Below are 24,836 nucleotides of genomic sequence, written 5' to 3'. Positions count from 1 at the left end.
AGCACTCTAAGGGAATTATTGTTCCCCTCCCAATGTCATTTTCTCTATCTGTCTCTTTGAGGAATTTCCAGGAAATCTTAGAAGACGCAATGAAATAGGAAAAAATATATAGTTTTTTTGTTTGGAAAAACAGGAGAACCTTGAAGGACCTTTTTTTTCACCATTTGCTAAGTGAAAAACCATGACCGAAAGCCAAATCTTAAATGGCCTCCGTTTTTCAGTTTTAGTTTATGTTTTCTTCGCTGTTTCTGGCAGGAATTTGGGTTTCTGATAGACTTTGTTTTTTTAGGGAAAAAAGTGAAATTACGAGAAAGCCTTCTCCTTTTCCCCACAGGCCACACAAGAGGCCCGGCCCAATTGCAGGACGCACTGGGCCACCAAACCGACTACCCGAGACCACGAGACCTTCCCCTAGTCCCCTAGAAAAAAAAGGAGACTGCCGGAGAGGTCCGAGACCCTACCCACAAGCCGCCACGCAGCCTCCACCCAGCTCCCGTCGCCCGCGCCACTTCAGGCGCGCCTCCGCCGTTGGCCGTCTCCGCCGTGCCGCCCCCGCCTCCGAAGTCCAAATTACTCTCCTAAACCCCCACCGGCACGAAACCCTAGGACTACGCCGCGGCGGCCATGGGGATCGACGCCGACATCGACATGGCCGACCTCGCCTCTCTGGACGGCCCCGCCTCTTCCGCCGCCGCCGCCGCCGCCGCCCCCTCCACCCGCTTCGCCCCCAACATCAAGGGCAAGCCGAAGGCCAAGCCTAAGCCGAAACCAAAAGCAAAGCCAAAACCGGAGCCCGCGCCCGAGCCCGCGCCCGAGCCAATACAGGAGGATGAGCCCCGCGCGGCGGCGGCCCCGCTACCTGAGGATGGCGTGGACGCGATGGAGACGGACGCGGTGAGCGCTGGCGTGGGCGCAGATGAGATGGATCACGAGGTCGAGGACGAGGACTTCGTGGTGCGGGAGATCGATGTGTATTTCACGCCCAAGCCCTTCGACGAGGACACCATGGTAAAGTATTCCACGCTCGCTCACTCCGTTCCTGTTCATTAGGTTTTTGTAAGTTGCTGTTAGTGCTTGCATGATTCTGCGGCCTGATTGACTCTGCTGTGGCTATCAATGCTTCGTTGGTTGGTTTAGTTTTCAGTATCACTGATGATTAATGAAGTGTTGTTATTTATATGTCATTTCCATTTTGATAGTGATCTGATTCTCTCTCCCAGTGGCAATAGAGGTCTGTATATTTGCTGAACTTATTCGATGTACATATCAAGTTAGCTACTGTAGTTGAATCTGGTTAATCATTTTAAGATAGACAACAGTAGCTTGACTATGAAAGGGCTATCTCAGTCTGTTATCGATTTTTTGTATTGGTTTGGTTGAACTGAACTATGCCGGACCTTTGCGGTCCTTTGGTACTTATCGACTTTTATTCTAATGCTTACCTGTAGACTGCTCTTCTTTGTGTTATATCTATTTCTGAACTTAATTTCGTATATGGGAACTTCGCAGCTTTACATTATGCAATATCCGCTGAGGCCATGCTGGCGCCCGTATGAGCTTAATGAGATATGTAAGGAGGTACGACCCCTGCTAACTGCATCTCCCTTTACATGGTTAATGTCTATCAGTTGATAGCATATTAGTTATTTTTATTTCATTAAAAGGATTATGATCAAATCAGGTTCGCGTGAAGCCGCGGAGCTCAGAAGTTGAAGTAGATTTGGATATCAATACTCACAGTGATAATTACGACCCAGAGGTTTCTGCATCTGTGAGACTAACAAAGCAGGTGGGTCTTACTGTCACATAATTTATTACAGACTTAACTCTTTGGATTATTTATCATGCTTCTCTATGATATTTAACTATGTATGATTCCTTGGGAGCTCAGTAATTTTATGTGAAATTTATTGTTGAAGCTTACATTATCCATGCAATTGTTATTTATATTTGTAAGCTTAATTTATGGATACTTACTCGACGATCGCTGTTTTTAGTGCACCATAGGTTTCTCCTTGATGTTATCTCGTTATTATAAATTATTACTATTTATCTGAATGGATAATTTGTCCATGTGCTTTCTGCTTATTTAGTTTTGTGTTAAAAAATCATGTTGATTGTTTATTCAGAGTAACATCCATAGCTGGCCTTGTCGCTATTCCATAGCCTTACCTATTTGTGCTGTCAAAAGTGCAAAGGGTGCGGCTTGGTGCATGAGAGAGGCGCTAGTCAAAAGCCCTGCTAGCTGCCCCAAGTGCTTTGTCAAGCTGCACGGATTTCAAGTCTAGGACCCTGTCAACTTCTTGTTAATACTATTAATATAGGGGACAATTTTTTTTAGAGAAACCTTGATGTGGTAAAATCAAGCAATAATCCCCTGAAGTCTCCTAAGTATTAAGATGAATGCTCCCTGTTAGCCAACTGGCCACAAAATTATTTTATCTGAATATAAAGGAGTAGAGCAGAGTAAACCCGTTGGAAGAGGGCAAAATAAATACTGGTTGATCGGCAGGAGGCATGAGCAGAAAAGAAGGTGAGGGGATGGGAGGAGAGGAGTATTGGAGTAATGTGGTTCTTGTAAGTTATGCTAAAGGCAACCTATGGACCATAATAGCACCGATTTCAGATCGATGCTGTGACCCCTGACCCAGGTTCATTCGCCCCCAATCAAGGGTTAGAGTCAACAGATGGAATGCCATTGTCATAGTAGTTCCCTCCCTTTTTGTAATAATAATTAAATTCAGTATGCTTGAATGATTTTTCTGCAGATTCTGCACTCTTTTTATGTTGTGCTCACATCTAGAGTTCGCCTTGTATAACACATGGAGTAATACCGCATGGTGTTGCTGTTGGTTGATTTTTGCCGATTACGTTCCTGGCTGATCCTTTTGCCATTCCTCATTCATGTATTGTGCTGCAGAATCTAGGTCTGTATTTTGGGTGGGGGTGGGGGGTGCTACAGGAGTACTGTTGTAGTCAACTAGTTCTATTATGGCAACAAAGCTTAATATTACGTGGTACAGTAATTGTAATTTGGAAGTTCTTTCAGAATGTAGATAACAATCTCTGAGATCATCTTGACTAAGTGGTTCTGGAAATTGCTGCACTGCGGATATGTTGATGTATTCATTGGTACAAGAAGGCTAGCATTTATAGTACCGAGTAACTTCAGCTAGTAGTGGAATAGGGAAAACGAACTCACATCTTCCTGTTCCGTCACATCTTGGATTCTGCTACGCTATGGGCATGCTTGGTTTGCATCCAAAAATTGTCTAGCCGATGTATTGACAAGCCAATATTTGGCAATGGCTATATGCGCCAGAAATTTGCAACTTTGTCTCTTCTAGAGCTAGGCAATGCAATTTGGTAACCAACCAATTGATGACCAATTTTTTGGCCTCGCCAAAACATTGGCTAGCCAAGTTTTGGCATCCAAGCAAGCAGGCTCTTTCTTTTTGAATTCTATCGTAATGCAATATACTCCTTCTGTTCAGAAATAAGTAACTCAGCTTTGTCTAGATACGGATGTATCTGGACACATTTCAGTGTGTACATACATCCGTATCCACACAAAGTTGAATCACTTATTTCCGAATGGAGGTTGTAGCACTGAAGCTAGTATGTTTGTATATGTTCCATTTCTACTCCTTCCGTACCAAATTAATTGACCCAACTTCACATGTATCTAGACGTGTTTTAGTGTGTAGATACATGCGTATCTAGACAAAGCCGAGTCAATTAACTTGGAACAGAGGGAGTAGCTCTTAGGGTGTGTTTGTTTGAGCTGGAGCTCCGCGGCTGCAGCTGCCAGAATCAGCGGTAGCTGCCAGCTGGAGCTGGAAGGTTGGAGCTGTCTGATGTTTGTTTGTTTCGGCTGCCAGTGTAGCCGTGGCTGCACCAAAATTTGTTAAAGTGACCTAAATGCCCTTATAGTTGTGTTGATCGGGTTTAAGTGTTGACTGTACCACAAACAACATGATTGAGTAACGTTTTTTCGGCAATTGAGGAAATTTTCACTATATTTAACTAGACAACCATTTGGTAACATACGTAGTGCGTAGCGTACAGCCGTACATACATTTGTTAACACATGGCAGTGAGCTATTTGATTGATTTTAACACATGTACCCACCTGCATACACCAATTTTAGCATGAACAATTTGACTGCATTTTTTATCTGACCGCGTTACACCACATCTGCAATAGAGTAGCCTAGCAGCAGCAAGTGCACAGCACGCCTAGATGCACTATCCTGACTGCAGCGGCAATCAAAACGCAGGGGCAGCAGGAGTTAGTGGCGTGGTCTGGTCGCACGAGCTCAGCTCGGGGTCGGGGGAATCGGAGCTAGGGGCAGCATCGGATCTGGGAGCTCCAGCGTGAGCGGGCACCAGGTAGCGCGGCCGGTGACGATTGGAGGTGCTGGAGATCGGGGACAGGGTTTTAGGCGGCGGGAATTCCCTTTTGTACCGCCGGAGGAGTGCGCCGGCGCCGGTCGCCGTAGATTGACTGGGTCGTGGTCCGTTGGGTGTGGTGGTGCAAGTCTTCTCTTCTGCTCTGTTCGCTCGGGAGACGGAAGGAATAGAGCCGAACCGGTTCGAGGGCATATTTGTTGCTGTATGTGATTTGGTGGGAGGGTATACCAGTAAAACTCAGAGTTTGGAGCCGCTGCGGCTGGAAGAAACACAGAAGTCGTAGCTTCTGGTCTGTAGTGCAATTTTTGGAAGCGCTCCGCTCAAGCCGCTGCGTGTAGCTGGCCGAAAAAGTGGTGTTTGTTTGGGCTCCGGCTTCCACAGCCCATAGGCTGTTGGAGCGGCTGGGAGGAGCCCAAACAAACAGAGCCTTATGCTGGTTCTTCGTTGGGCAGTAGTTCAGTTTTCATCTGAACAGTTCTTTTCTTCCCCAGCTGGGATGTCTGAATAATTTCATTGATATCGTTGGGTTTATGTTGTTGCAGACACTATCATCATCGAAAGCAGCTGATGTGACTGATTATGCAGTTGGGGTTCTTCGAGGCAACTTGGTAAGTACCAGAACAAATTTTATGTATATATGGTTATGGCCAATTAGCCACGAAAGTTGCATATGTAATTCTGGTGTGCCTCACTTAGCTTAGGCCATCTGTGCCATGAACATCGAACAAAATGAATCGTGGTTCACTTTGCTTTGGCCAACTGTGCCATGAATATTGAACTAAACCCTTAACCTGCAATTGCGTATAAAGACCTGTTCTTCATGGTTCTATTGGTGTATTAGATTGAGAGGTTAATCCATCTCCTTGTTCGAGAGAAATTGAAGTATTCATTAGCATGCTCTTGAATTATGAACAGATTGATTTGGTACTGTATATATTTTAATCGTTCTGGTGGAACTTGATGTACATGCAGTCAGATAAGGCTAGTACTCCTACGCTCCAGACATTGAAACAATTGCACACGAGTTAGTGGTACTGAGTTTGTTAACTTGTTTTGTCCCTAATTAGCTTCTTGTACCTGTTGGATAGTAACTATAGTTCACAGCCTACCCATTGCAGGAAAACCTGTACCTTCTGAAAGAACTTTTATGCTAGGCAACTGATTAATGCAAGGTGTTTGGTCATGTGATGTAAATGAACAGAATTGATCCCCTTGCTTTATTTCGCAGGTTTATTTAAATCATATTGATGCAGTGATGCAACTGCGACCATCCATGTCACATCTAAATTCTGGTGGATCACATACTAGGCAGCCTTCACAACGGGTAGAAACAAATGTTCGTACAGGTGGTCCAGCGGCTCCATCAGTTAAGGTGCGGCACTAGTTCTCGTCAGCATTGCTACTATTTTGTTGTGTGTTCATAAGGCTGCTCATAGTGGGGAGTAACATAAGGTGGTATCATGCATAAGTTACTAGTTCAAGTTACTACCTTCATAGTGGAAAGTAACTTAGAGATGGTATCATGCAAAGTCTCATTTATTAGTTTGTAGACTCATTTTATCTTGGAGTGTGTGATGTTATGGTAACATAGCTAGTTACCACCTCCTTCTCTTTCTTCATTTATTGCTATGCCATGTCACCAAAATACCTTGAAACGTGTGATGTTACTACCTAAGTTACTCCCACTATGAGCAGTCTAACAAGTTTGATGAACATCGAAATATCTTACCTAGCCACAATTTCTGTTATCTAGACAACCAGGAGTAACTGAAAGCTACCTCTTAAAATGTAACAAATTGAGCCATACAATAATGTTTCGTAATGCGTGTTGGTGACAGTGAACTGGCTTTGCCAACATAACAACCTCTGGTTCCCATGTTACTCGACATTCATGGAACAACACGGCAACAGTTAGAGTAGCATACAGATGATTTCTGTCTGTTTTTAAAATGGTATTTTATTGGAGTTAGCCCTTTCAGTATTAACTTCTGCAAGAAAAGTTGCATGTATGGTATTCGCTCTCTGAGGCTCGGCTAAGCAGGTACAACATCTGAATGCGTACTTTCCTGCGATTATGAGAAAAATGTTCTGTTGTCAATGATCTAAGGTTTGCTTAGTGAATGTGCGCATTTAATATATAACACTGAGGAGAACAGATGGATACTGAAATATGGCACACCTTTCCTATTGGTGTATGTAGTGTATTCCCTGTGTGCTGTTTTTGAGCATCATATTCTTGAACTACCCCGCTTATTTCTGTAGAGAAAGGGCTGCAGTAATGTTAAGACTGTTGCCTTTTTGCTGCTAGCTCTGAGCGGCTATTCATGTCTTCATGATCGCTTACCTTATGCTCCCAGGGAAATGAGCGCTCAGATGGTTCCAAGGACTGCGCTGAGGAATCTGAGGTTTGTAATAAGGATATTAGTTTTGTACTTAATGTAATTTTTTCTGCCTTTCTTACGTTCTAGGCTTTCTTTTGGTCCAGTTCATTTTTGTTATATCTTCTACTGAAATTTGGGTCTTGTAGTCTTGGTTCTCTCCATAGTAAGCCTCTACTGAATTCGGCTCCCTCACTGTTTTGTTTCGACATTTTGCTAGTTAATTTTTGAACCTATTCAGGCTTCCTAGTTTACAAGGCTGAACATTTTCTGGGTATAAATAGTGTGTGGCCCTAGATACACAAAAATTGACTAGAATGACTTCAGGTTTGTTTGGTTTTTGAGGTGAAATATGGTAATAGTGGTTGAGTCAAGAGGAATCACTTTGATATACATCAACATTTGGCTACCTGCTTTTGTTAATTTGTACAGAGTTTTCAACTGGTGTTACTATAAGATACATAATTAGAAATAAAGAGCACAACAGTAAATTCTGTGGCAGCGTCCAATGCTTTTTTGAGAGGTATTGAACTTGTAGTCGAATTTGCCAAACAGACAAACATGACACTGAATTTTCCACAACAGCCCTAAACAAGGGCAACATATCTAATTATGCAATAGCCTCCAATGCTTTTGGGAGAGGTAATTAACTTGTAATCGAATTTGCCAAATAAAACACTATGCATTTGTATTCCACAACAGCTATAAACAAACGTGACATGTCATAGTTCAGCAACAAATTGGCCCTTCACATATCTTGTAAGGTGGATCTGCAACATTATTGACGGTGTCAATGCCAACTCTATTATTAGGCTGTGATCTTGACCATCCACTGGGTAAGTGATATATTGCTGATCTTGCCTCCTATTGTCTCCTACTTGATTGCTGTGAGTGATCAGCCATACAGTATTCCGGTAGTTGCACCTCGTGGTAGCAGGATGCCATAAATCAAGGGGTTATTAATTAAGGGTGTAAATGGATAGGATAATTTCCGCACCCTCTGAATCCGTTTTAAGGTATCCATATTCGATTTTAAAGAATCCGGTGGATAAGGATATCCGATTCCGAAGTGGTGCTCTGGATACGGTATAGCAAATACCATGCGGATATGGATTATCCGAAATTTAATTAGGATAATTCGAAGGTTTAAACCAGATAATCCGATTTTTAAGTCAAAAGCCAAGGCCAATCTTGCAAGGTTAGTAGTTATTGAGTTACCAAATTCATTTGGCGAACATGTTTAGCTCTAAATTTCTATCAATGCTTGAGTTTTAGCGCATTATGTATCTTTTGTCTTAACTATACAAGACTGAAAGTTTAAATCTCTCAAGATTTGCAAGAACTATAGCTATCTATCGATGAGAGCATATATCCGACTATTTTGTTTCCGGTCCGAGTCTGCCCCATTTCCGATTTGAATCCGTAGTTCGGTAGAAAAATGCATGGCTATGGATATGGTATGAGAAAAATCCAATCCGATCCAATCTGTTAACACCCCTAGTATTATTACACAAATACAAAATGCTGATACTTCAACAATTTTTGGTATGAGAAAGATCTTGGTTTATAAATAAATATAGTATTAAGCCCAATATACTTAAGTTAAATAAAATGTGTACCAAGATGTGCATTTACAAGTACAACATATGTGAACAAATAGCAATGTATTCGGATCCACCAAAATAAAATGAATGCAAAATTGTGCATTTACAAGTTGCTCGGCAACTTTCGTGTGACGTCGAACTGATCCACTCTAAAGCCCATCCTATCCGGTAAGATCGTCTAGGTGTTGAGGCAGCCAGTCATATCTGGATTTGGGCTCTGACGCGTATGGTGGTTGGACAGAAAATGCAGGCGTATACATTTGGAAAACACACATAGTACAAAGAACACACAGTACACGAGATAAACTAAATATAAGGCAGATTTGGACTGTTAAATCCATGCTTTGACTGCAAGTTACTCATACAATATTCAATAGTTACAAAATCACAATAATACAAAAGTTTCTTAATACAAATCTAATGTCTATTTTGTGTAACATACAACAACAACAACATCAAAGCCTTTTTCCCAAGCAAGTTGGGTAGGCTAGATATGAAACCCAGGAGAAATAAAAGGAAGCTAAAAACAAGAACAAGATGAAAAAAGAGAGTAAACTAAGATTTCGGGACATGGATCGCTGATCTCCATGCAGTCCTATCAAGAGCCAAGACTTTAGGTATATTCCAATCCCTCGAGTCTCTTTTTACCGTCTCCGCCCAAGTCATCTTTGGTCGTCCTCTACCCCTTCTAGTCTCCTCCATAATCCTTTGAATTCCGCTTCTGGAGGGCCACCCCTAGCCTATCACGAATTACCTCGTTCCTAATTCGGTCCTTTCTTATATGGCCGCACATCCATCGTAGCATGCGCATCTCTCCAACACTCATTTGTTGTATGTGTTGTCTTTTAGTTGGCCAACATTCTGCCCCATATAGCATCGCCGGTCCAACTGTTGTCCTATTGCTTTGGAACATTGATCCCAAATATCGGAAGGTGTCCCTCTTCGGCACTATTTGCCCTTCTAATCTGACATCTCCGTCTTCGCCACTAAAGCTGCATCGCATGTACTCAGTCTTGGTCCTGCTAAGTCTAAACCCCTTCGACTCCGGCGTCTGCCTCCATAGCTCTAACTTCCTATTCATGCCGGCCGTGGTTTCATCTACTAGCACCACCATAGCTTCAACTTCCTATTCCCGCCGGCCGTGGTTTCATCTACTAGCACCACATCATCAGCAAAGAGCATACACCAATGAATATCTCCTTGTATATCCTTGGTCACCTCATCCATCACCAAGGAAAACATGTATGGGCTTAAGGCTAACCCTTGATGTAGACCAAGGAATTTCTCGTGGAGAAACATGTATCAGTCTCACTATCACTTTGTGCGAACAGTTGTCACAACACGATCGTACATATCTCTGATAAGGGTAATGTATTTTGTTAGGAATTTGTGTTTCTCCGGCGCCCACCACTTGACCGTCCTTGGATTGGTATCTTGTCATACGCCTTCTCCAAGTTGATGAAGACCATCATATGTAGGTCCTTCTTTTGCTCCCTATATCTCTCCATAAGTTGGCGAAGTAAGAAAATCGCCTATGTAGTCGACCTCCCGGGCATAAAACCGAATTGGTTTTTAGTGACATTCGTCATTCTCCTCAAGCGATGCTCGATGATTCTCTCCCAAAGTTTCATAGTATGGCTCATAAGTTTAATCCCTCGGTAGTTAGTACAACTTTGTCTCCTTTATTCTTGACGATAGGTACTAATATGCTTTTCCTCCACTCTTCGGGCATCTTGTTTGACCGAAAAATGTGGTTGAATAGTTTAGTTAGCCATACTATTGCCACGTCTCCAAGGCTTCTCCACACCTCCATTGGGAGTTTGGGACATCATCAGGGCCAATGGTGTTTCCTCCTTGCATCCTTTTGAGGGCCTCTTTAACCTCAAGCTCTTGGATCCTCCGCACGAAACGCCTATTGGTGTCATCAAAGGAGTCATCCAGACTTGGGGATAGTGCCCTTGTTCTCATCATTGAATAACCCATCAAAGTACTCCCTCCATCTATTCTTGATCTCGTCATCTTTCACTAGAAGTCGATTAGCCTCATCCTTGATGCACTTAACTTGGTTGAGGTCCCTCATCTTCCTCTCACGAATTTTGGCCATCTTGTAGATATCTTTCTTGCCTTCCTTTGTGCCTAATCTATCATATAGCTCATCATAGGCCCACCCCCTTGCTCCACTCACCACTTGCCTTGCATTTTTCTTGGCCTCTTTGTACTTCACCATGTTGCTTGTGCTTCTATCATGGTGCCAACTCTTGTAGCACTCCTTCTCCTTGATAGCCCTTTGGACATCCTCATTCCACCACCATCTGTCCTTAGCTTCCGGCTTCTTACCCTTTGTCACTCCAAGCACCACCTCCCTAGCTACCTTTCGGATGCAAGTACCCATCTTCACCCACATGCTATCCTCATCTCCCTCTTCGTTCCATGGTCCTTCCATGATCATCCTCTCCTGAAAGGTCTGTTGTGCTTCCCCTTTGAGCTTCCACCACTTCGTTCTTGTGATTTTGATGCCTTTATCCTGCATCACAGTGAAAGGGAAGTCGGCTACCACAAGCTTATGTTGCGCCACAACACACTCCATGGTTAAACCATGGATTTGGACCATCAAATTATGCCTTATATTATGGAATGAAGTTTAGTATCTTCTGTGTTCTTACCATACACCATTTTGTTATTTAAACTTCAGAAATAATTGATATGCCTTTTTTCGTTTGTCATTTCAGCCATGGATATCTCTCACATACGAACCAGCTGGGAGTCACATTGCAAACAAGTATGACACTGAGATGATAGCAAATGACAGCAGGCCTATAGATTTCACAATGAGCACGTAAGTGTTGTGATAGTTGTTCCTGGTATTGTTTTGTGAGTAACATTGTGTGATGTAGCAAAATATATTCATATGTAGCACAGACATAAGCTAAGCTATATATATGACTAATCATTGGCATGTGGCAGAAGATTGCCAGTACATATTTGTATTTGCTTTTGTAGCAAATATGTCGTGGCCATGTAAGCTGAGTCACCAAGAATATAATATACAACAGACTGTTCTGCATGTTCAGTTTGAGCCTAATTGTCCCATTGGCAATCAAATTTCAGCTGTATTCTAGTTTGGCAACCCATTTTTGACGAGTTCTTGGAAAGAGATTTAATATTGTTAGGTTCCTTTAGGGCTACATGATTTGAAGCATTGCTGGCAAAATCTGGTCAATATCTTTGTATGTTTTGAGTGAAGTTGTTGTCGCTGCAAACTCAGACTAATTAGAAAACATCTTAGCAGATGGAACTTTCAATGCTAGACATATCAGTTACATTGATTTTATTACTTTTGGTTTAGCCCTTTTGCAAAGTTGACTCTAGGACACCATTATTTTGTGTGAAGTGCTCAGTAACATTTCAAAACATGAAGTTAACTACAAAATCCATTTACCATAACACACCATTGATTAAAAATATGATGAGTTCTCCAGCATGGCACCACAGTGCATCCGTTGCCGGCTGGCAGGAGTTCATGCATCTCTTTGCTGCCAGCCAAGAGTATCTTTCCTACGATGGCCCTGGTGCTTATCCATGGCACAGCAAAGTGTTCATCCCAGGCTTTACAAGTCCATTCTATGGACAGGGGGTATTGTCTTTTACGTTCACGGATTTGGACAGTCCAGATAGAGGGGAAGGGAGAACAAATGGAAGAGGATCATGGCAAAGCTTATGTTTCGTGAGATGTTCACGCTAATATTACGGAAGCAATATTTTGATGTGTGTTCTAGCAAATGGGCATGATTTTTGTAGTGTTATTGAGTCAATGCCATGTTTACAGTGTGTATGATCAATTTGCACAAAATAACAGCGCCCTGGAGCCAATTTTGTGTCTATTGTCCATTTCTTGTGTTATTATTGTTGTTAGTGTGCATGATGTTATGTATTGTTTCGGCACTGAGAATCATTAAAATGATACTAAGGTACAGTGCAATTTTTCAAATATATACAACAATCAACATTTTCTGTTACTATCCGGTTGGAACTGATAACTTATTTGTATAACTTCCAAATTTATTCTGCAGATCCGATTATGCATTGTCATTGTGTCCTGGAGGGCCGACAGGCAGCAAGAATATGAACAGATGCCATGCGCTAAGGTGCAGACTACATAATTTCCTTTCCTCCACAAGTTCAACTGATCTTGCCATTTCTTTGTATACTTCTGTTTAGTTGGTTTTTTGGGTCTGGTGGAGTTTTCAGTTTTTGTAGGGGAGCAGCCCTCCTTTGCTAATATATTTATGGAAAATTTCTGCTTATGAAGTGTTACTTTCGCATATATGGAAGTATAAATATTTTCCATGCATGTTTTTTCTATTGAAATGACTTTCTAGATTATGTCCCTAGTAATTGCAGTCAAGGATGAACAAATGGATTTGCCACAATAGCTAGCGTTTTTCAGTGATCACTAGGTACTCTGATTAAGAGGCAGTCAACTCATCGCATAACTTGTTGTGAATCAGTACTTTGCTTTGAACTGGAATACTTGACTAACTATATTTGTGACTATTCTACGAGTTAGTGTCCCAGGGACTATCTGGACTCCCAATAATTTGTGAGAAGACATAGGAATGCATTAGTATTTAGTAGGAGAGTGACATGGATATGGCACGGATTACATTACGGCATGCATGCATGTGCATGACAAAAATAATTTAGAGGTTGCATTAATAACATGCTAATATCTGGTTGAGACTAAAAAGAAACAAATAAGCGTACAGCATTTGGTGGAAGCCTTTTCATTTCACTTTTCCTATCAGGTTGTTTTTTCTTCCTATTAAATGATCAATAGGCTGTTTTGTGTTATATGCAATTGAGGCAAGGCAAGACATGTATCTTTTGGAGGCAATTCCCGTAAATATATATGTTTTGCCAAAAAAAAAGTTGGCCAATTTTCACTTAATTAAATGTTTGAACATTTCTTCATGAAATGGGTGCTCACTTTGCTGTTCGACTCTAGCAGTCTTGTTAAGAAAATATCGTGCCAATGAAATCGTTCTTCTCACAGCGATTTCAGTGAACAGAAGAATATTATTGTATCATGCCTCCTAGGAGGATTGTAAACCAAACTCTACCTTTTCAATGAAATGAAACACGAAGTTCATTTGCGTTTCACGAAAGAAACGATTCTTCTTTTGTCTGATATACTAAATAGCATCTGAGTGTGCTGTATAATTATTCAATGCTATTTATATGCAAATATTGAAAGTCGTATGAGAAGTTATTTTGTGTTGACATTAAAATTAGTCAAGCCCTAGATCCAGCGAGAGGGAGGGAGAAAGAAGTGTTATGCCACGATTCTTGCTTACTCCTTGATAGCTTTGACGTCCTTACATAGTCATAATTCATAAAGAGGTGGCAACTAAAGATATATCACAATTGGATGTAGAGTCTGTCCAAGCTAATCTATCTTTTCCACCGTAACTAGTCACACGGATGTCTTTATTTATCTTGAACTAAGTATCAACGTGATGGGCATGCGGTTCCATTTCCTTGTGTCTAGGTTGCCTTCAGTTAAAATCTTGCAAGGCCCCATTGGAACGTGTATACTGTGTAGCTTTATATCATTTTTTTTCTTCCCCATGTTGTTTAACTTGGAGCTTGAGATCTACCGTTCAACTCAACTCGCAAGTTATTTCTAACTTGCATTGCATAACAGGGAGATGCTTTTACTGCCACTGGAGGAGCGCCTGAAGAAATGGTTTTCTGAGGTTAGATTCACTGACAGGATGTTTCCAATTCTGAGATGAGATAGAAGAACAAACCAACAAAAGGCTCTAATTGTTTTCTTGACTTCTTTTTTCATTCACTTAATTGAATCAGGTGTCACAAGTGAATCGATTTGATGCTCTAATGCATCTTGCTCCAACCTATTCAGAGGAAGAAGTTCTGAAAATTCTTCCAGTGTATGCAGATTTGGTGCGTGGTTTATGGGTCTGCAAAAGTTCTTTATTGTATGATGATGGACATGCTCCCAAAAGGGATAGAATTATACTCGAATTTACAAAAAAAGAATCCATACCTATGGAAATCGTAGACAAACTGTTCGGAGATGTGCGAACAAGGAATATGATATTGAATCCACTGGGTAAAAGAAGGGAAATGCTTAAAGACTATAAATTTATAGTAGCAGCAGATTTATCCTTCATAAAACGTTATTCCCACATAGTCAGGGAGCAAGAAAATACTTGGTCAGTTCGCGAGGCAACTTTGGCTGCCACCCTAGAGAAATATAGCACTACCAAACAAAGTAAAACCAAGAATTCAGCCAGGTCTAACATTCCCGGGAAATGCCCGGATCCAGTTGTGGGTAAGACCAGGGATGGCCTTGTTCAAGGAAGTGAAAACCATGTGCGCTCTGTCTTGGATAGTGTCTTCATCGCCAATAAAGTTCGCAGGTAATTGTTAAGTCATTTGCTGGTTATCTTGTCTTTTATATCGTCTGATTTTCACTTTAAAATTAGTAGTTTCCAGTATGTTTGTACCCTCTGAAGTTCATTTATTTTTGTTGGTATGACAATTGAAGGAAACTAAGCATCTCTAGTTGACCTGTACTCTTGGTTGTAGAACTCAAGATTGTTTGATTTAATGTCATATCAGCAAGTATCTATAGGTGTTTGTTGCCGTCAAGAAAATGCGAGCATTGTCTATTCTTGTACTACTGGTTTATGTGGAGCACTCCAGTGTAGGGGTCATTGCTCACGCATATTAGTTTGCATCGAGTTATAGCTATTTTAGTCAGGGGAGAATTCCATCGCATCGCACAGTGATGGCAAGCGTGGCAGGTTATGCTGAGAAAGCAGGACTACATCAAAATACCAAGCCAGGCTCTTAAAAGATTTTGCAGTAATGATATACGTTTTGGCATACAAAACGATGATGAGACACTCCTAGGCTCCAAGAACCTGCAGTTGCATGGAAATATTTTAGCCTGAACATGTGAAGTTAACTTGTTGCCAGAGAGCAAACCAGCCTTAGAGCTCTTGAACTAACTATGTACAGTACATCCTTACCACTGTATTAGACTACTAGTTACTGGTGTCTTGTATATGCGCTGTTATATATGTTGGCTGTTATTGCTAGCCTTAATACCTCATGTACATGCTATGCTTAAGTATATACGTTTCCAGTGCGTGGAATAGATAAGATGACACGAGTAGCTGACGAAGTATGTTTTCGGTGCTAATTTTCTGTATGTATGCTGGCTCAGTGGCTTTCTTGTTTCCTTAACATGCAACATATGTGTTTTTTCCATAATGGATGTTCGAACTATTCAATTGCAATAATGTTGGATGTGTTCACTGTAGCTTTCAGGCAGTAGTTAGAGACTTGAGGCACTTGGCAGTAAAGTATGCCTCTGACAGGAAGGATGGAGCAAAGTTCCAAGCTCTGTCAAATGCTGCAAAAACTTGTGTTTCACTTCCTCGTAAAGAGCTTGAGGCTTCAATAAAAGTTGTTGCTGTTGATGTCCATGATGTATATGTTCAAAGGACTGAGGAGAGGGGTACAGTGAGGTACTGCAAATTTGAAAACGGCACTGAGTACCATTTTGACAATGACAGGAGCTCCGTACTTATTAATTTACTTTCTCCCTGCAGGAATGTGATCATTAAGCTATTCCGTGAAAAAGAACCAAATGTAACGATAAAGAAGCAGGAGATTCTTGATAATGCTGTGAGAATTCTAAAGAGAGAAGTTAGTGACAAGGAGTACCATCAGGTGTGTCTTAAATTAACTATTGCTAATTTTGCACTAGTGTTGCATAATAATTCTTTGTACAGCTCCATAAAACCAATTTATTCTATTGCTATTTGGTATTAGTACTCCTTTAGTTACTGGGGGAAGCGAGAAGTTGCAATAAACACCTAACCTTCAGAGTGTTTGCTTAACCTCGTCTAATCTCTCTCGCTGATAGCCATGACCCACATGTCATATTTGTCATCTTCATCTCCTTCCTTTGTATTTGATCTCTCTGTACTGAGCAGCGGCGACGCTTCCCAACAGAGCCGCAGTTTTCGGCCGCGCTCTCCAGCCCACCCAACGCCAGTGACGCTCGCATCCAAAGCTAAATCGGTGGAAGCAAATCCATACCGCATAGTGCGTGCGACGGTGTGAGCATAGATGCAGCCCCCCGCCGATGTCGTCATCCTCCGCCAGCGTGGGAGCGCCATCATGCCTAGCGGCCGCGACGCGAACCACTAGGCCAGGATCTGGTTGGCAGCGTGCGCTTCGCCGGCAGTTGCTGATGCATCGTCGCGGCATGCAAAGTCGCAAAGCAAGCAAGAGTGCCGCCGGGAGACTTTGTTTCTGGTGCCGGCAGCGCCGAACAGCGAGACTGATGCGGTGAACGTAGCCTCGAGATCCTGGTTGTTGGCTTAGATGAGGATCGAATGACACATGCCCTAACCATCCTGCAGGCAGCTCAAGCTCGTGGAGTGCGTCGACGCGGCCGAGTGACACCCGCGTGGAGGTTGCGCTCCGGTGGCCACTACCCACCGTAATTTGTGCCTGTTGTATGCTCGACGAAATGCTCGGCCCATGCCTTGCAAAGAGATTGTCTGTTCAGATTTGTTGGCCAACAATCCTAGCCTCCTAGGGTTGATTGCATCCACGTCAGCAAATCCCGATCTAAAACAAGCGTGTAGCAACTAATGACTGGGAACTGGAGTTTGGGGTGCTGATTTCAGGGAATTGAAGTTCCGGGTTTGATTTCGACTGGACCTACAAACTCAAGGTTTATAACAGGCTTTACTCTTTGTATAAGCACCATTATTAACAAGTCTGGATACTGGAGAGAAGAAAATTTGAACTAAATGTAGAGTTGTGCTAGTATAAGAACCACTGCCAGTAATGTTACTATGCAGAGTCATTTGGCAAGCTCCACTGATCTGGTTGGAGATAGGTGAGGGGCCCAGTTGATAGTTGGTGAGTGCTTGGTGAAGTGGCACAAGGTTAAGGTAGGGTAGTGCCCGCTGTCAGTGATGTGATGATAGACAAGGTGTGTTAGCAGTAGCTACTAAATTAGCATTAGCCTAATACAAGTTACTAGCAAATATGCCATGCATTGCTATGAGTTCGCCAAAAAAATGGGTAGCAGCAACGCATCTCAAGCTGAACCGGCCGTCCACCTGCAGGAGGACGGAGAACCCTCACTGACTTGTGGGGTTAGGGTTTTGCGAGACCGGGGGAAGAGGGGCCGATTCGAGGGTAGAAATCTGGAGATGGGGTTTCGGTGGAGCTGCATCACTGGCATCTTCTGTGCTTCCATCACCGTATCAACAAGCCAGCTGGTTCTTTTTTTAAACTGGGAATGGCCCCGAAGGGACTAGGTGCTTCTCATTAAAACAGCGGTGCAGTAGAAATTACAAAGAGGTCCACAAGAACTATTGCTATTACAAACAGGACCTCAGCAGATGCAAATAGGACCCTAAAGAAAAGAGCAGAAACGCAATCCGGTCCTCTGCAACCGCTGGCAGACGGTGGACTCGAACAGCGACCTTCCACGCCGGGACCAGAGGGACGAAACCACTTGGTCTCCGCAGGAAGCGGTGCGTCGCCGTGAATCCACGAAGGGGCCTCCGAAGGAGGTTGAAATCCTGACACCACTGCGACAGGAGCTGGAGCAGCCGCCCTACGGCTTGTTGAGTCGACAGCCAAACCTGGGCCATCGAGGATGATCTCCAATAAATTGCAGCACCTCGAACTCCCTGCAGCTCCCCAGCATCCGCCAGCAGCATCAGCCTTCTGCCGCCTCGTCCCGCCACCATGGCGGCCTGGAGGCGGAAGATGAACCCTGCCAGAGACAGCTGAGTCGCCACCAACACAGACATGGACCTTATTGTTGAAGGAGATGCTGACGGCGCGACCACTCTTCATCAACGTCTCCGACCAGTGGAGCACCGCGAGGAAGAGAATCACCGTCAAACGTCACTGGAGTCTGTCCCGAAGCACCGGCGAAACACTCCAAACTACCGGCATGACGCCAAAACCAAGCACCAGGCTAAACTCTAGACACCAATTGTACAGGGGTGGACCCTCGCCCTACTTGCTGCCGGCCAGCGCCGGAGAGGAGAGTGGAGGGGCCTGCTGGCCCCGGATCTGGAGAACTCGAGGAAGAGCGGTGGGGGACTCCCAGTCTCGTGACAAACCTTCACAAGCCAGCTGTAGGGTTTTCCCACAAAAGAGAATGAAGGTCCCACACACAAACTAGATGGGTTTTCAATTTTTTGAAAACTCCCAATCTAAATAAAAATTGGTTTCTTGAGAATCATTTTTTCTTGGTAACCTTAATTTAAGCCTCACGCGCTACCCCTAGTCTATTCTCAATCTTTTCTGCAAATCACACAGTAGAGTTAGAGTTCAACACAGGGTAGTTACTGGGCAACTGAGCCAAACCTAGACCATCGGGTCAGTTTCCCCATATTTTCCTTCTGGGTGGGATATCTTGGAATGTCTGTATTGTTAATTTGTTAGGCATGTAAAGGTTTTTTATGGACTTTTTTTCACATCATCTTGTTACTTGTAGGCTGTGACTGAGATCTGCATCACAAATGCTGAAGGACACCTCGTACTGAAGAATGGTGATAAGCCCTGAATTTGTTGTGATGATGATTTTTGTAAAACGCGCAAAGGTGTTTCTTCTTTCTTGAAATGAAAGGTATGCTTTGTTGTTCTTCTATCTACTTAAGTTTCTTTCAAAAATTAAACATGCATAAAATGGAACCAAAGATATCGCCTAATCATCTCTGTGAACTCTTGTGCATTAGTCACAAATTGCCCTATTACCAGATATACTAATTTTCCACAGTTGTTAACTGTGTGGATCATTTAAAACAGAACCTGCATGGGTGAGTGAATGGTTATTTCAGACAGTGGTCTCTTAGCTGGCTTCAGTAGTCAGCCGTCATCTTACCCTTCATTTATATGTTAGTTTGTATGTTTTGCTTCCCGTTGATTAATCTGTGATGTGTTATTTCACCAGTATTTGTTGTTTCTACTTTCTGGTTGATTTTATTGCGGAAAATCATTTTGTTTGATTCTATAATATATACTGCTTTCATTTTTTTAAACAGTTCTTGAAGTTCACCGGAGTCACAGAAGTTGGTAAATAAGCATTCGAGCAAGATACATTCTATTACCCATTCTAGTCTTAGGTTGCGGTATGGCTAATCTTATGGGACATTGTTCTCACTCCTGGTTTCCAGATCTTCCTTTCAAACTTTCGTTCTGAGATACAATTTTTATACAGTATTTCATTATATGTCTGGAGTAAGGAAAACATCAGCGGCCAAAGTGGCGAGAAGGGTTATTGATGATGTTTTCTGGCACTTTCGTATTTGTAAAGTGGACGTCTGTTCCATTATTCTAGTCGTATTTAGTTCTGAGTAATATGAGGATTCTGTATATTTAACACATGCTCCTTTTGCCCTCCTCAGTTAGCCCTTGTTGCATTACGGTTTAACTAGCCTTGTGCAGTTCGACTTTGTATTAGCTTGTTTGTTAGCCATGTCCGCAGTGCTAAATTGTTCCAAAAATATCAATCATTTCTACGACTTAGGCATCTCCTGTATCATAGGCAAACTGTACAGTAGGGAGTAGGCCGTTGATACTAGGACCCTTCACTAAGGGTAAGAAGGGAGTTTTCTACTCCCTCAGTTCTATGAAACATGTTAAAGATTTGTCTAAATTCGGATGCATCTAGACATGATTTATGATTTAGTTTCTACATACATTTAATTTTAATAAATCTCAGATACCTTTCATGGAAAGGAGAGAGTATTTATATTAATTTTTAACATCATGTCAGCTAGGACTTTGTTTTAGATTCTTCGTTAGCCATGTCCACAGTGCTGAATTATTCCAAAAATATCAATCATTTCTATAACTTAGGCCTCCTGTATCATAGCTAAAATGAATAGTTGGCCTGTTTATACTTGGTCAGTTCATTAAGGGTAAGAAGTGAGTTTTCCCGTTCTCTATGAGAAATTTAATTCGGCACATGGAAGCATATGCTCCTGCCACCGAAAAAATATTTTGAAATTTTTTAAAAAATCGAACAAAAATTTCTGCGCTTGCGTATCGACATTCTACGTGCGTACATCAAGTTTCGCGAAAATCTAACATTTTTTGTGACTTGTGTGAAGAAAAAAAACGTCAAGTACAGAAACTTTTTTTCACCAAAATTTATCTTTTTTACACATGATACTAAAAATGTAGGTTTTTCATGGAACCACTTTCTAAACGTGTAGAATTTCGAGGCGTACTCATTAATTTTGTGTCCGAGTTTTTTAACATTTTAATAGTGTGTTTTAAATGAAATTTAACTCCCGGGTGCCAAAACATCACTCCCCTTTTCTATTTATATTAACTAGATGAGTACCTCGCGTGTTGCTGTGAAAATATATATAAGTATTTATATAAAATCATTAAAATTAATGGAAATGGTATTGGATGCAACATGAGATAAAATTCGAATGAATAATAAGATACAAAGTATGTTTTGCATTTCTATGGTGATCTCTATATATGAATCAGGGTGTTAGATGTACTGATCGAAACATTGTACCAGATTACAAAAATATATTACATAACCCTTTTATCATTTTACTCGGCATTAAAGTCCACAAATTTTAGTCAAGAGCACCATATATTCACTCCAGATACAATTCATTTAGGTTATCAGCTTAATTCATTTACGAAGAAACATGCCAACAAAATTTTAGGAAGAACACAACGTGCCAGCAAATCTTATAGCTGGTAGGCATTCACGGATAATTAACATATAATCGGTCTAAATACATACTAATCAAATCTCAAACTCAGATTACTTGTAATTAGGCTAGAATTAATCGTTCCCCTAGATTAAATTCACACAGTATAAAATGTGGGTTGTGCACTTAAAAAAGTGGGTTGTGATCAAACCACATATAGACTGACCCTGAGAAAGTGAGAAGGAAAAAAAAAGGCACCAACAATTCACCATGCACTCCTTGCCGGGAACAACGGGGACGTTTCTGGAAATTCAAAAACTAAGATGAGTTAAACAAATAAGTATCTTTGTTATTGAGGTGAAACATGTGTGTGGTCCAAATAATTACAAATAAAACCACCGGAGTCATGTGCTTATCCATTTATCGCCAAAATATTCCCCATGAAGTATTCCTAGGGATGTGGAGTTTGTTATTCGCCAAGTTCAAAAGGAAGTTTGTTATTCATGCATGCACTGCGGGTTTTTTTTTTTAGCTTACCGCATCTGGAGTTTGTTATTCGCGTGTAGTCTCACCACGTCAACTGGCTCTAGGCGAGCATTACTTGATATCTTTTGGCGATTCATGCGAGTACTATTTAAGATTTTCTTGTAGTTCCCGTAGCCTTTTTCCACTTCCATCTCACCCGGAGTTCCGGACCAGCTTTCTCTCAACATTGCCGACGAAAGTTTCACCCGCGAGCATGGTGCGATGTACCAGAGGAAACAGATCTCTCTCCAGCTCCAGCTCCTCTCCCCGTCTCTCGTCTTCTCTCGTATCATGGTTGCAGCGATAGATCGGGGTGACGGCAGGTCGGTGTCGCATCGAGCTAGAAGGTGAGTCCATCCTCCACAATGTTCTCTGCCTCGACGTCTTTACCCCCGTCTAGTTGGCCCTCACGTTGCTCCCCACGCCTCGGGCAACTGGACGCTCCGCCCTAAAATCTTTACTATTAAAGTGAAACATATGAATGTCTAGTGTTGTCACACATTCAAATATTTACAAACAATACCACCGGAGTCAATGTCCTTATCCATTTATCGCCAAAATATTCCCCCGTGGAGTATTAGGCATGTGGAGTTTGTTATTCGCCAAGTTCAAAAGGAAGTTTGTTATTCACGTGTGTAGTCTCACCACGTCAACTGGCTCTTTTTTGAGAGCAACCACATATTTCATTAATCGAAAATCAAGTTACATGAAGCAACACATGTGGAAACTAAAAGACAAACCGGGATAAAATAATTATCCTGAATTTGCAGATAAAATTCTAAATGATCGAGAAATACAAAACGATCCCTAGGGTTTCCTCGCAACCACCGTAGCCAGCGGCCGCCGTCCAATTCCAACGCCGCCGAGACGAACGCAAGAAGAGACGCCGAGCCTCCACCATTGCAAGATCCAAAAGAGCACCATCGCCAAGGAGGCTTTGTGAGTCGATGAACAGGCCTGCTTGTAAGCAGCGAGGCACATGTCGGCTGTGGCACGTCGACGGGGGACGTCCCCGTGCTGTCTTGGACCAAGATACGCCGCCTCCCATCGACAAAGTCGGAGAAGAACGGCATATCCACCACCTCCGGACCAACATATTCGCTCCAGAAGAACCACCTCGCCCCGGCCCCCAGCGCCGTCGTGGACAACGACAAACACCAGTGACACGTCGAGAAACAGATCTCGCCAGATCTGAAGAACGGCGAGAAGACCAAGCTGCCGACCTGAAAGATCGACAAGCACACGTTGCCAACAACTCCGAGACGCCGCCGTGAAGGTCGCCGCCGGTGTGGGAGTGGAGTTGAGGCAGATTTATTTGCCCGGGCGTCGCTCCCACCACCCCAACGACGCACCACAGCAGACAAGCCCAAACTACAAAACGGAGGAGGAACGAGGTCCCCTCCCCCTCCTGCCGCTGGAGCGGCAAGCGGAGGGAGAGGGGCCCAGAGCTCACGCCGGTGGAGATGGGATCTGGCCGCCGCCGCCTGGGAGAGAGGAGCAGGGCGAGCATTACTTGGTATCTTTCGGCGATTCCTGCGAGTACTATTTAAGATTTTCTTGTGGTTCCCATAGCCTTTTGCCACTTCCATCTCACCTGGAGTTTCGGACCGGCTTTCACTCAACATTGCCGACGATGTTTCACCCGCGAGCATGGTGCGATGTACTAGAGGAAACAGACCTATCTCCAGCTCCCCTCCCCGTCTCTCGTCTTCTCTCGTATCATGGTTGCAACGGCAGATCGGGGTGACGGCAGGTCTGTGTCGCATCGAGCTAGAAGGTGAGTCCATCCTCCACAATGTTCTCTGCCTTGAGGTCTTTACCCCCATCTAGCTGGCCCACACGGTGCTTCCCCACGCCTCGGTCAACTGGACGCTCCGCCCTAAAACAAGGCATGAACGCCCGCCGTTTCGTGACATGCCATCGTCAAAACGCCACGCCTTGCGCTCTAAAGCAGCCGCTGCATTGGACGCATGGACTTCTTGCCACGATGCAGTGCAGCCGACGCCGGCGTCGCCGCCCATAGGCCCAGTCCTCGCGCGGACTCTAACCGCGCAAGGTTCAGAGGAACCCGCACTAGAGTAGACAGTGCATTCCGCCGGCAACACACACCGGATTGCAAGCGTGCAAGCGGGGAGGGGGGATGGCTAGCAGTGCATGCTCCTCATTGTGAGAATTTTGATGTGCAACTTCGTGAAATGAGAGCTAATCTTTGCTCTTATTTGGACGACCAAGACATCTAAGCAAGTCCTGGAGCTGCATGATTATAATCCCTTTTTTCTGAAACAAGGCAAAAGATTTGCCATTTTCATTGATTAAGGAGAAGTTTTAGAGGTCTTACAAACCAAACTTGGTAAAGCACCAAGCTAGATAACAAATTCCTACTCTCGCGGCATCATATTACAAAGTGCTTCGCATCGGCAAGGCTCCACAAAGAGACCTCCTCTTTGATCTTCATGACAAGCATGTTTGCGGTTGACAAAATATTCCTAAATACTCGAGCAATCCATTCCTTCCAAATCTCCCATGAAACAAGCATCGCTACTATGGCCTTCCCATGTTGGCTTCTTTTTTGAATCACGTCCCGCCACCATTCTTTGACGGAGTGAAGAGCGGTCCAATCTTGGGGTTGAATGTCAAGAAGACCGAGCCATGACTTCAAGCTTTCCCAAATGGGCCGAGTGAACCGGCAATGGAATAGTAGGTGTGCATCCGATTCTTGCACTTGGTTGCAAAGTTCGCCAACCTCTCTTTTGTAGACGATCCGCCGTCGAAACATAGTTTTGAAGAAAAAGCAATGCAAAGATCTTACACTTGGGGGAGCCCAAGGTCTCCATACTAAAGTAGTCACTGGGGAGGAGGTGTGTCCTAAGAATTGCATCTTCTTGCCAAGTTAGCCGAGTATGAACCGTCTTTTCCAAACTTCCAAGAAATGGAATCATCCGTGTCATGGTGTAGGTGCACACCTTGTAGCTTCTCCCATATATTGTAGAATTGTGAAATGTGATCCACTGAAAGCCCTTCTTGGGTATTAATTTGGGACATCCAATAGTCATCATTCAAAGCTTTTTTCACATAGCATCTTCTTTTCCTTGCAATCTTGTATATAAAAGGAGGGCAGCAGGGTAGCAATGTCTCTTTAGGCTCGGGAGAAGGAGGAGAAA

At 43.0% G+C, this 24,836-nt stretch overlaps 1 protein-coding gene across 1 annotated transcript; it reads left to right on the top strand.

Moving 5' to 3' along the window:
• The first annotated feature begins 609 nt into the window (after positions 1-609).
• On the top strand, positions 610-19,868 carry LOC124707746. The gene is made up of 14 exons (XM_047239424.1): positions 610-1,008; positions 1,510-1,578; positions 1,682-1,789; positions 4,956-5,021; positions 5,642-5,785; positions 6,771-6,818; positions 11,125-11,231; positions 12,466-12,540; positions 14,100-14,151; positions 14,264-14,838; positions 15,748-15,954; positions 16,039-16,159; positions 18,966-19,097; positions 19,513-19,868. The coding sequence occupies exons 1-13, from the start codon at positions 625-627 to the stop codon at positions 19,032-19,034; spliced, it is 2,025 nt and encodes a 674-aa protein (XP_047095380.1). The 5' UTR covers positions 610-624; the 3' UTR covers positions 19,035-19,097; positions 19,513-19,868.
• Positions 19,869-24,836: the final 4,968 nt, after the last annotated feature.

Source organism: Lolium rigidum, chromosome 4 (assembly GCF_022539505.1).
Source record: "Lolium rigidum isolate FL_2022 chromosome 4, APGP_CSIRO_Lrig_0.1, whole genome shotgun sequence".
In the NCBI taxonomy this organism is placed as follows: Eukaryota; Viridiplantae; Streptophyta; class Magnoliopsida; order Poales; family Poaceae; genus Lolium; species Lolium rigidum.
Note: the sequence above shows the minus strand (reverse complement) of the source record. Positions and strands in the feature narration are given on the sequence as shown.

Coding starts and splice junctions, on each gene's coding strand:
- LOC124707746 (XM_047239424.1), top strand. CDS start 625: ATGGGGATCGACGCCGACATCGACATGGCCGACCTCGCCTCTCTGGAC. Junction 1,790..4,955: donor CTGTGAGACTAACAAAGCAG/GTGGGTCTTACT, acceptor ATGTTGTTGCAG/ACACTATCATCATCGAAAGC. Junction 16,160..18,965: donor GTGACAAGGAGTACCATCAG/GTGTGTCTTAAA, acceptor TGTTACTTGTAG/GCTGTGACTGAGATCTGCAT.